Genomic DNA, 12,691 nt, shown 5'->3' with positions numbered 1-12,691 from the left:
ATCTGTTTTGGATCTCACAAACGGAAACCAAAATGCTAGTGTAAAAGTAGCCTAATAGAGTGTGATTACTTCCCTAAGCATGCCCGTCTAGCCACGTGAGATATGTAAAGACGGGAGCTCGTCCTATATAACCTACTGCTTCCCTCTCCTTATAACACTAACATAAGACAATGGAAAACCTGGTATATACTTAAATGGGTTATTCCACAAATATTCTACAGTTTTCAAGCTAGAAGCTGGATCTGAATACTATTGTAATTGCATGTAATTAAAGATTTAGTATAGCTACTGATTGCAGACGAGCGTGTGTCAAGAGCAGCTCCCGGCCTGACCTCCCAGCACTGACGGGGTCACATAGCATTATATTGATTTATGATGCTATGTAACCCTTAGGCCTCTTTCACACGGGCGTTGCGAGAAGAGGTGCGGTTGGTTGCGTGGCGGGAACATGCGCGATTTTTCCGCGCGAGTGCAAAACATTGTAATGCGTTTTGCACTCGCGTGAGAAAAATCGCGCATGTTTGGTACCCAAACCCAAACTTCTTCACAGAAGTTCGGGCTTGGGATCGGTGTTCTGTAGATTATAAGGGAAAATAATAGCATTCTGAATACAGAATGCATAGTACAATAGGGCTGGAGGGGTAAAAAAAGAAAAAAAAAAATTTAACTCACCTTAATCCACTTGATCGCGCAGCCCGGCATCTCTTCTGTCTTCTTCTTTGCTGTGTGCAGGAAAAGAACCTGTGGTGATGTCACTCCGGTCATCACATGATCCATCACCATGGTAAAAGATCATGTGACGGACCGTGTGATGACCGGAGTGACGTCACCACAGGTCCTTTTCCTGCACACAGCAAAAAAGAAGACAGAAGAGAAGCCGGGCTGCGTGAGCAAGTGGATTAAGGTGAGTTCAATTTTTTTTTAACCCCTCCAGCCCTATTTTACTATGCATTCTGTATTCAGAATGCTATTATTTTCCCTTATAACCATATTATAAGGGAAAATAATAATGATCGGGTCCCCATCCGATCGTCTCCTAGCAACCGTGCGTGAAAATCGCACCGCATCCGCACTTGCTTGCGATTTTCACGCAACCCCATTCATTTCTATGGGGCCTGCGTTACGTGAAAAACGCACAAAGAGGAGCATGCTGCGATTTTAACGCAACGCACAAGTGATGCGTGAAAATCACCGCTCATGTGCACAGCCCCATAGAAATGAATGGGTCAGGATTCAGTGTGGGTGCAATGCGTTCAACTCACACATCGCATCCGCGCGGAATACTCGCCCGTGTGAAAGGGGCCTAACAATTCTGGAATGTATTGGATGACACTGACATAATGCTTCCAGTATTATCCAATACATTCCAGAACTGTAAAGCCTCTTTCACATGGGCGTCCCGGATTTGCTCCGGATGTGTCGCGTGTGCATTGCAGGAAATTGCGGGTGCAATGCATTTTGCACGCGCATGATAAAAAACTGAATGTGGTACCCAGACCCGAAATTCTTCACTGAAGTTCGGGTTAAGTGTTCTATTCATTTTATTATTTTTCCTTATAACATGGTTATAAAGGAAAATAATAGCATTCCTAATACAGAATACTTGCTAAAATGTGGATTGAGGGGTAAAAAATTTATAAAAAAATATTAACTCGCCTTATCCAATTGATCGCGCAGCCGGTATCGTCTTCTTTCAGGACCTTTGATGATGTAATCACGCTCACCACATGGTGATGTCAGCGCAGGTCCTGCTGAATGAAGATCCTTCTATCTTCATTCAGCAGGACCTGTGCTGACGTCACCACGTGGTGAGCGCGATTACATCATCAAAGGTCCTTTTGCAGGTCCTGAAAGAAGAAGAAGACGATGGCGGCTGCACGATCAAGTGGATGAGGTGAGTTAATAATTTTTTTTTTTAACCCCTCAATCGACATTTTACTAAGCATTCTGTATTAAGAAGGTTATAAGGGAAAATAATACAGTGAATTTACTTTAATGGTGTCCGGGGTTGCTCATCCTGATCGTCACCTAGCAACCATGTGTGAAAATCGCACCGCATCAGCACTTGCTTGCAATTTTCACGCAGACCCATTAATTTCTACCATTAAATTCTACTATTAATATAAACCATGCTGCAATTTTCACGCAACGCACAAGTGGTGCATGAAAAACACCGCTCATTCACACAGCCCCATTGAAATAAATGGGTCAGGATTCAGTGCGGGTGCAATGCGTTCACGTCACGCATTGCACCCGCGCAGAATTCTCGCCCATGTGAAAGGGGCCTAAGGCCTCTTTCACATGGGCGTTGCAGGAAAATGTGCAGGTGCGTTACGGGAACACCCGCGATTTTTCCGTGCGAGTGCAAAACATTGTAATGCGTTTTGCACTCGCGTGAGAAAAATCGCGCGTGTTTGGTACCCAAACCGGAACTTCTTCACAGAAGTTCGGGCTTGTGATCGGTGTTCTGTAAATAGTATTATTTTCCCTTATAACATGGTTATAATAAGAAAAATATATTTTTCATTAGACCTCAGATCAGATATCAGACCCCCAATATTAATCAGACCTCAGCTCACAGCCCCAATCAGACCCCCAATGTTAATAAGACCCCAGATCGGACCCCAATGTGAATGACCCCCAATCAGACCTCAGATCAGAGCCCAAAATAAAGAAGACCCCCAATCAGACCTCAGGTCGCAAAAAAAAACCACTTACCTCTCCTGCTCCGGACGCCGCCACTCCACCAGTGCTCTTCTTCCTTCTGCTGTTGGCTGTGCTGTGAACTGGCGCGCACAGCGTGAGGTCACAGAGCGCCCTCACGCTGTGTGCACCCACTGCACAGCCAACAGCCGAGGACCAGGAAGCGGTGAGTACAAAGCCTTCACCTCTTCCTGGTCCTCCAGTACTAATGAGCACTTCCATAATGGAAGCGCTTATTAGTATTCACCGCACACTTTGGGGGTGGGGGAAAGTGCGTCTTATGGGGCAAAACATACGGTACTTACCTATTTTTAATGGTATCAAAGCGATCAGTGTGTCATTTCTAAAACAAATGACAGATGTGTTCTATGGATGTCTGACTTTTCCTTTTGTATGTATTCCATCGTCAGTAAAAGCTATAATATAGCCCAAAATCCTGTCTCCTTATGTGAACTGATGCACATAGGGCTGGAATAAAACAATAAAAGGACTGACTACTGCTGTCTTCTAAAGGAACACTACTATCAGGTTTTATATCTCATATTAACAGCATATACAGTACAGACCAAAAGTTTGGACACACCTTCTCATTCAAAGAGTTTTCTTTATTTTCATGACTATGAAAATTGTAGATTCACACTGAAGGCATCAAAACTATGAATTAACACATGTGGAATTATATACATAACAAACAAGTGTGAAACAACTGAAAATATGTCATATTCTAGGTTCTTCAAAGTAGCCACCTTTTGCTTTGATTACTGCTTTGCACACTCTTGGCATTCTCTTGATGAGCTTCAAGAGCTAGTCCCCTGAAATGGTTTTCACTTCACAGGTGTGCCCTGTCAGGTTTAATAAGTGGGATTTCTTGCCTTATAAATGGGGTTGGGACCATCAGTTGCGTTGAGAAGAAGTCAGGTGGATACACAGCTGATAGTCCTACTGAATAGACTGTTAGAATTTGTATTATGGCAAGAAAAAAGCAGCTAAGTAAAGAAAAACGAGTGGCCATCATTACTTTAAGAAATGAAGGTCAGTCAGTCAGCCGAAAAATTGGGAAAACTTTGAAAGTAAGGGCTATTTGACCATGAAGGAGAGTGATGGGGTGCTGCGCCAGATGACCTGGCCTCCACAGTCACCGGACCTGAACCCAATCGAGATGGTTTGGGGTGAGCTGGACTGCAGAGTGAAGGCAAAAGGGCCAACAAGTGCTAAGCATCTCTGGGAACTCCTTCAAGACTGTTGGAAGACCATTTTAGGGGACTACCTCTTGAAGCTCATCAAGAGAATGCCAAGAGTGTGCAAAGCAGTAATCAAAGCAAAAGGTGGCTACTTTGAAGAACCTATAATATGACATATTTTCAGTTGTTTCACACTTGTTTGTTATGTATATAATTCCACATGTGTTAATTCATAGTTTTGATGCCTTCATAGTCATGAAAATAAAGAAAACTCTTTGAATGAGAAGGTGTGTCCAAACTTTTGGTCTGTACTGTATATGAATATTCTATGTAATTTTATTTTTTACAAAAAAAAATATGCTGGATGGTTTTCTGCATATAGGGTCACATTTATTAAGACCGGCGTTCTACACGCCGGTCTTAATAAAGCCCCATAGCTGGCGGGGATCTGCTGAAGTCATGAAGAGGCGCAGGCCTTTTCATAACTGACCATTGGACCACAATCAGCGCCTGAAATACGCCCAATTTAGGTATTTTTCGTATTGATAAATGACCTCCATAATTTTTTTAAGTCACTCCATGTGTTCCACTTCCGGTTGTGGCTCTACTTTCTTAGGCCTCTTTCACACGAACATAAGGGCTCCGTGCCCGGGCCGCATACGGCGGTTTCGCAATAAATGGGTCACCAGCCGTGTGCATTCCGCATCACGAATGCGGACCCATTCACTTGAATGGATCCGCAAATCCGGTGCGGAACGGAACCCCACGGAAGCACTACTGAGTGCTTCTGTGGTGTTCCGTTCCACAAAAAGATAAAACTATCTTTTTGCGGAACGGACGGATCGTGGACCCCACTCAAGTGAATGGGTCTGCGATTCGCATGTGGCTGCCCAACGGTCGGTACCCGTGCATTGCGGACCGCAATTTGTGGTCCACAGCACAGGCACGGAGCCCTTACATTCGTGGGCAAGAGGCCTTAGGGCTGTTTCACACGAGCGAGTCCATTGCGGGAATCACGCTCCGTGTGTGAGTGTGATCCTCTGCTCTGGACTTGCAGGAGCGCACGGCATTATCATGATTTCTGATGCTGTGTGCCTCTGCTTGACCTTATTTCTACAGAATCATACTGGCAGCTTTATGTCACTATGATTCTGTGGAAAAAAGGCCATGCAGAGGCACATAGCATTATAAATCATGATAATGCCGTGCGCTCCTGCAATCCAGAGTGGAGGATCACACTCACACACGGAGCGTGATTCCTGCAATGGACTCGCTCGTGTGAAACAGCCCTTACTCAGACTATACACCCTGACCAGAGAAGGAAGGGGATGAGTGACTCAATTAAGGCCCCTTTATATAGGGAATGGAAGCGGTGTGAGCTGATCCTAATTCTACATTTACTATTATACTAGCAGATAACATCTTTTCCTCATAGAAGTAGTCAACTAAACCATGGTTTACTTATCCATACAGGAGTTTTAGCTCTATGACTGCTATAGAAGGACAATATTTTGGATTTCATTCTCAATGGTATACTACTACCAAAATAAAAAAATTTACAAAAATTATTAAATGTTTCTATTAGCCCCTTAACACAAAAATGCCATACATGCACGGCATTAAGCACCCACGTTTCTGTGGAGCGGGCTGCTGCAGTGAACCAGCTCCATACGCGGCAGGTGCCGGCTGTATCATACAGCAGGCACCCGGCTGCAATGATGGGTAACTGCGATCACGCCGCACCCTGTCATTGTGATTTGGGGATTGAATAATATGCTTTAAGAAAGAATAATGACATTTGGAGCATAATCTGGTACTGATACTCTTCTTTTGTACATGATGGTTTGATTAATCAGTATGTCATCATTTTGGCTCTTCTATTGTACTTCAGCACTGTGTAAAACCATATTTTGCTTCTGAACTGTTTCTAACAGAAAATTAATAAAATGTTATTTTAAAAAAAAAGATCCCAGGTTCTGGCTCCCTAAGGCGCTAACAGTTAATAAAAAGTAAAAAACCAAAAAATAACCAATTTTCCATATAAATAGATCTAAAAATAAATAAATAAACATAATCGGTATTGTAGTGTCTGAACTATTAAAATATTTAAAAAATTTGAAAAACAGAAAAAAATGAAAAACACGCAAATTTGGCATTTTGGGGTCATCTAGTCCCCCCCAAAAAAAAATTAATAACAGTGATCAAAAAGTCGTACATACCACAAAAATGGTACAAAAAAAACTAGTTTTAAATGATACAGCTCTGTGAAAATGGCAATTTTTTTTCAAAGGTTTTAATTTTTTAAGTTTGGTATCGCCGTAATTATATTGAGCTGCAGAATAAGAATGTCATGTCATTTTTAGCACACAGTGAGGCCTCTTGCACACAACCGTATGCCCTCCGAGATATACGGTCCATGAGCGGGCCATATGTCCCGGAACGGCATTGGTCGTGCGCACGGGAGCACACAGCATCATAGGTTACAATGATGCTGTGGACGTTGGGCCGCTCGCGGGAATATTGTCCGGCACTCGGACGTGAGGTAGGCGGCTCTATTGAAAGGGAGGGCGGCGATTTCTAGTCGGAAGGCGGCGCTGGGCACCGAAAGGAGATGGCTGCAGCCGGGCACCCTGCATGATGAGATGTCCCCTTGGACACATTTGGGACGTGAGTGCCAGGTTATATAAACCTGTTTTATATGATAATAGAGCCACAGGCGCATTTAATAAGGTCAGTTTCAGGTTCAGGGTATTAGTAGGGACCTGGCCTTATGTTTAGGTTATAGGCCTCAAATCTGATGACAGAATCCCTTTAACCTGTGAATACCCTGGCAGGTCGTTATTTCTTTACAGAAAAGAATCTAATTGAGGATCAAGGTCAAGTTTACCTCACCAGTATCTAGTATTTCACAGGGCTCTTGTCCTGTGTTAGGGTATGTTCAGACTGCGCAGATACCGCAGGTGGCATAGTCGGCGTTACATCACTGGCTACCAAAAAGTATGAAATATAAATAAGCTATAAAGAACACCCCGCTCATCACTAAGAAGCAAAAGTAGAGAAACTGAACAGAATTCTGGGGGCTGGAATGATGAGAGGAACCGTCCATGAGCGGCTCTATCCTTCCTCTGTCTCCTCTATACATGGCTTCCAAAAAAACACATGAAAAGCGCAGTGTAAAATAGGGCAAGCCTAAGGGTAAGCCATTCATGCGCTGGCCCAGGTTCTCCCACAACATGCCCAGCACCATCCTACACTCACACGCCGCATAAGACTACGGAAACTAAAAGCCTGGTTGGCAAACACGTTGAATAGCGCGCAGAGCTCCGCCCACCAGCACCCCTTCCGCTTCCGGTCCCCTAGTGCTGACGAATCAGTAGCGGAGTCTGGTGACGGCGGCCGGGAGGGCTCAGTCAGAGTGAGACGTGTCGCTTGCCTCTCTTCCTTTCCGATCATGGCTCCTAAAAGCAGCATCAAGCAGCAGTCAGAGGAGGATTTGCTTCTCCAGGACTTCAGCCGCAACCTCTCGGCCAAGTCTTCCGCCCTCTTCTACGGCAATGCCTTCATAGTGTCCGCTATCCCGATCTGTAAGTGTCCGGGCCTCAGCCCATTCATCCTATAGACGTGGCGTTCCCGGCGGTGGGGTACATAGGGCTCGTAGCTGAGGGATAGCCTTATACACGGCGTATGCACTCACTGTATATAGAGGACATGTAGAGGGATAGCCTTATACACTGTATATGCACTCACTGTATATAGAGGACATGTAGAAGGATAGCCTTATACACTGTATATGCACTCACTGTATATAGAGGACATGTAGAAGGATAGCCTTATACACGGTGTATGCACTCACTGTATATAGAGGAGATGTGGAAGGATAGCCTTATACACGGTATATGCACTCACTGTATATAGAGGACATGTAGAAGGATAGCCTTATACACTGTATATGCACTCACTGTATATAGAGGACATGTAGAAGGATAGCCTTATACACTGTATATGCACTCACTGTATATAGAGGACATGTAGAAGGATAGCCTTATACACGGTGTATGCACTCACTGTATATAGAGGAGATGTGGAAGGATAGCCTTATACACGGTATATGCACTCACTGTATATAGAGGACATGTAGAAGGATAGCCTTATACACGGCGTATGCACTCACTGTATATAGAGGACATGTAGAGGGATAGCCTTATACACGGTATATGCACTCACTGTATATAGAGGACATGTAGAAGGATAGCCTTATACACGGCGTATGCACTCACTGTATATAGAGGACATGTAGAAGGATAGCCTTATACACTGTATATGCACTCACTGTATATAGAGGACATGTAGAAGGATAGCCCTATACACAGTGTATGCACTCACTGTATATAGAGGAGATGTGGAAGGATAGCCTTATACACGGTATATGCACTCACTGTATATAGAGGACATGTAGAAGGATAGCCTTATACACGGTATATGCACTCACTGTATATAGAGGACATGTAGAAGGATAGCCCTATACACGGTATATGCACTCACTGTATATAGAGGACATGTAGAAGGATAGCCTTATACACGGCATATGCACTCACTGTATATAGAGGACATGTAGAAGGATAGCCTTATACACGGCGTATGCACTCACTGTATATAGAGGACATGTAGAAGGATAGCCTTATACACGGCGTATGCACTCACTGTATATAGAGGACATGTAGAAGGATAGCCTTATACACGGTGTATGCACTTACTGTATATAGAGGACATGTAGAAGGATAGCCCTATACACTGTGTATGCACTCACTGTATATAGAGGAGATGTGGAAGGATAGCCTTATACACATTGGGGTAGATTTATCATCTCCCTTGCACCTAAAAAGTGGTGTTAAAAAGTTTTTTTTTGCCATCCTCTGCACTTTTCTGAATAGGCGCCGTGGCCAGTGGCCCTGACAAGTTTACTCTCATTTACACCAACTTTCTGGTGTAAATGAAGCCAGAAATCTATGGCAGCTCTGAGCTGTTGTTTTTTGGTTAGGTGCACGGACTGCAGGAGGATGCGCTTAATTCATGCGCCTCATCAGTGCAGGGCATATCCAGATCAGCGCAGAAATCGCCGGCCTTAATAACACCACCCCCCCCCCCCCCCCCCCCCCTTCCCTTTATATCTCACAGAACTGTGTTCATTTTCAGGGCTGTACTGGAGGATATGGCACATGGATCTGGTCCAGTCTGCTGTTCTCTACGCAGTGATCACGCTGGTCAGCACGTACCTCGTGGCCTTCGCTTACAAGAATGTTAAATTTGTTCTTAAACACAAGTAAGAGGTTTTTTTTTATCAATGTCAATGTATGAATGTGTAATGGAATTCCAAATAAAGCGCAGGGTTCTGGTCACACTGTGTCCTGGATGGTCTCCGTACACAGAGATAACATACCAAGCACACAACACACAACTCTATGCTATGGTTGCTAACGACTCCTGCATTAACAGTATTCTCTCTTTATCTGCGGTACACTTGGCCAAAATAACCCTATTGGTGCAGGTAGTATGCGCAGGGTAGGCTTTAGGGGCTTTGACCTGCTTCCAGAATCTGATGGTTTCAGTATATAGATGACTTGTATGGAAATCCTATTTCACCACTATTTTATTTTTATTAATGGGGTTGTCCAGCTTTGGAGCTGACCACCCCTGTGGTCCTCCCCTGCCCCCATGAACATTAAGAACCATCTCGCCTTTCTGTCATCCCACCACTGCTCCACTCACAGCAACTTCTTGACCCCGCAGGACCAGGAAGTCCACTTGGTCTTGTGACATCTGCGGCCAATCACCACCCTCAGTGGTCACAATTCTTCAATCACAAGATTCTTCCTGGTCCTGCGGGGACCACAGGCCAGTATGTTTAGTTTTTTTTAACGTTCAGATTGACAAGCGCCAAGGCCAGACAATCCCTTAAATGTACCAGTATTGGAACGCCGGCATTGTCTTCTGCTGACTGGCTTACAATCTGTCCAGAGGGTAGATGAGCATACAGTCTCATTGACTTCAATAGCAGCATCAGCGTTTGACCTGTCTCAAGAATAAGGCTTGAACTTCTTTTTCAGAGTGGCCCAGAAGCGGGAAGATGCTATCTCAAGAGAAGTAACCCGCAAACTGTCTGAAGCTGACAACAGGAAGATGTCTCGTAAGGAAAAAGATGAAAGGTAAGCAGCCTGGACAGTGGAAGCCTAGTATATGTAAGTTACACATTGGTGCAGCTCTGCTGTGATTTCATGCCTCCCTTAGATAGGCCAGTGAGGTTTAGCTGTCAGATTAAAACCTAAAATTAACTACTCAAAATATTCTCGGATGCTTGGCACAGGCTTTGATTTTCTTTTGTTTCTTCTCTGATTCAAGGATTCTCTGGAAGAAAAATGAGGTTGCGGATTATGAGGCTACTAACTTCTCCATCTTCTACAACAACACTCTGTTCCTGGTCTTGGTCATTGTCTCCTCATTCTTCCTGCTGAAGAACTTCAACCCTACAGTGTATCCTTTGCAGTTTGATCATTTTTGTGATACTAGACATGTGGTTGGTTTCTATTAGATTTACGTGCGGTTACATCTTTATGATCCTCTCAAAGCAGTACTGCGGGGCCGTATTTCAAGAGTGCTGAATTTAGAAGAAGTGCCTTCTAGAGTTGCACCATTCCCAGTAGAAGAGGCACTTTACTTAAGTTCTAAATAGCTATATATTCAGCCCTGATGTTCCTCCATCAATAGGATCACATTAGAGGCTTTCAGCCTCTAGCATGGTCCTGCGGTAGTCATGGGAACTGATGTCTTCTCTACTTTGACTAGCTCTTCCATCCAGCGCAGGTAGTGGAAAGTGGTGGTCATAGGTGCCAGCAAAGTCTAAACCTACCCATATATTTTAGACTGCTTGTTCATTAGACCCCTCTTTCTCTCTTGACTCCCACCCCTTTACATGTATTCTGAATAGAGAGCCCCAAAAACAAAGGGATTGGGCAGGTTGAAATCCAAAGGCCCACTCCTTCTCTTCAAGTCAACAAGACCCCTGTACACATTGCATGGTTAGCAGGATCTGTTGTGTTTAGAACTCCCTTAAAGGGATTCACCCATGGACATAGTTTATCACCATTTTACAGGATGGTCCCGTAGGAGTGAATGGAGCAGTGGACTGACATGTGCACCATCACTCCATTCATACAGAAGACTTTTTTTTATTTTTTTTTGGATGACTGGGGGTGACAATCAGCGATCACACTTCATGATTGTATGCAGATAGGTGATAAATGAAACTTGTGGGGTAACACCTTTAAGGGGACGGCCAAGCAGGCACAGCAGTTGAAGGCACTCGCATTACCTGACAGTCTATTCTGAAGCAGTAGGTGGGAATTGGAGCCAATTTGTAGAGTGCCCATTGAGGGCTTCAGAGTCTAAAACACCATGTACATTACTCATCTATGTGTGGAGGTCTCAGTGAAGTAATAAAAGTTGTGAAATCAATCCCTGCTGCTCGGAAATGTTTTTCTACTTGCTTCACTGGGGCAGGTTGTGTCTGGCTGTGGTTGTTTTGGCTGGATGTGTACAGTGTATGTATGTATGTATGTATGTATGTGCTTTATCCAGAAAGACAGGCATCAAGTAGCCCTTGGAAGAATAGACAGCGGCCAAGAGAAGTGCATGAGAGGGTAGTGTGGGGCCTAGATTTCACATTTATGTTGATGGTCCTAGTAGTGACAGCTTTCTTTTAGATTAAAATTTTTTGCCCTTTAGCAATATTTTCATGTTTTTTCCTCACGTAGGTTTCCTTAACTTTTTACTTCAGAAACTACATCCTGTCTTTAAGTGCTGCTTCTGGCCTTATTGCGCTGCTGTCTACTGGATCAAAGTAAACGCTCTATAACCGGACAAACAACTTGGCGTAGAGAATCGTTCTATGTATTTTTTTTTTTTGTAATAGACAACATGTACAATAAAGATTGGGTTGGATTTCTTTTCATGTTTTTACCATTCATTTAGTTCAGTAAGAGCTGGGCTTAAATCTAGAGTGGTCATTTCAGCTCCTGAGCGGGGACGGTCTTTAAAAAAACAACATCTGCTGTACATGTACGGTGAAGGATGTGAAACACTACAAAAAATTACATAAAATAAAGCCCCATCTATCACTGGAAAAGGCTGAAAATGTTTACATAACCAAGCAGAAAAACAAACGTGCTAACAAAAAACTGAAAATGCACCTGTCAATCAAAATATAAAAATAATTCACTGGATATAATAAAATAAATAAACCTATACCAACCAAAACAGTTGCTATATTCTCCATGTTAATGCAAAACAGTACATATTGTCAGCACATATATGTCAGAATGATACAAAATAGAGAACCCGTTTTAACTATTTAGTTTGGTATCAGTTTGCATATTTAAAGAATAAAGAGCTATAGTTTGAAAAATAGAAACTAAAAGTGTTTTTTGCAGTTTTCCCCAAATTAATTTTGGTATCCCAGTGAATTAAGTTGCAGCCGTTAAACTAACACATGCACAAAATGACAATAAGTGTCTGGTCATTAAATGGGCTGTCCGGGTAGTGTTGAATGAAGCGAGCTTTGGATGCTACATCCAAAGTTGCTTTCTTTCAAAACTTTGGATTATTACAGTACTGAGAGCCTCATATTCAATGATCAGACTCATCAGAGATCCGTCTCCGTATTAGAATGTATGGGCTCCAATGAGCCAAAATTAGTTATTCTCAAAGTCGTGCATGGCTTGAAAAAATGCCCACGAACGTAAGGGCTCAGTACC

The 12,691-nt window shown here is 43.4% G+C and overlaps 1 protein-coding gene across 1 annotated transcript; it reads left to right on the top strand.

Moving 5' to 3' along the window:
* The first annotated feature begins 7,253 nt into the window (after positions 1 to 7,253).
* Positions 7,254 to 11,889, top strand: SSR3 (signal sequence receptor subunit 3). The gene is made up of 5 exons (XM_040428139.1): positions 7,254 to 7,468; positions 9,078 to 9,204; positions 9,989 to 10,087; positions 10,281 to 10,412; positions 11,716 to 11,889. Exons 1-5 carry the CDS (start codon positions 7,336 to 7,338, stop codon positions 11,780 to 11,782), a joined length of 558 nt encoding a protein of 185 aa, XP_040284073.1. The 5' UTR covers positions 7,254 to 7,335; the 3' UTR covers positions 11,783 to 11,889.
* Positions 11,890 to 12,691: the final 802 nt, after the last annotated feature.

Source organism: Bufo bufo, chromosome 4, assembly GCF_905171765.1.
Source record: "Bufo bufo chromosome 4, aBufBuf1.1, whole genome shotgun sequence".
Classification (NCBI taxonomy): domain Eukaryota; kingdom Metazoa; phylum Chordata; class Amphibia; order Anura; family Bufonidae; genus Bufo; species Bufo bufo.
Note: the sequence above shows the minus strand (reverse complement) of the source record. Positions and strands in the feature narration are given on the sequence as shown.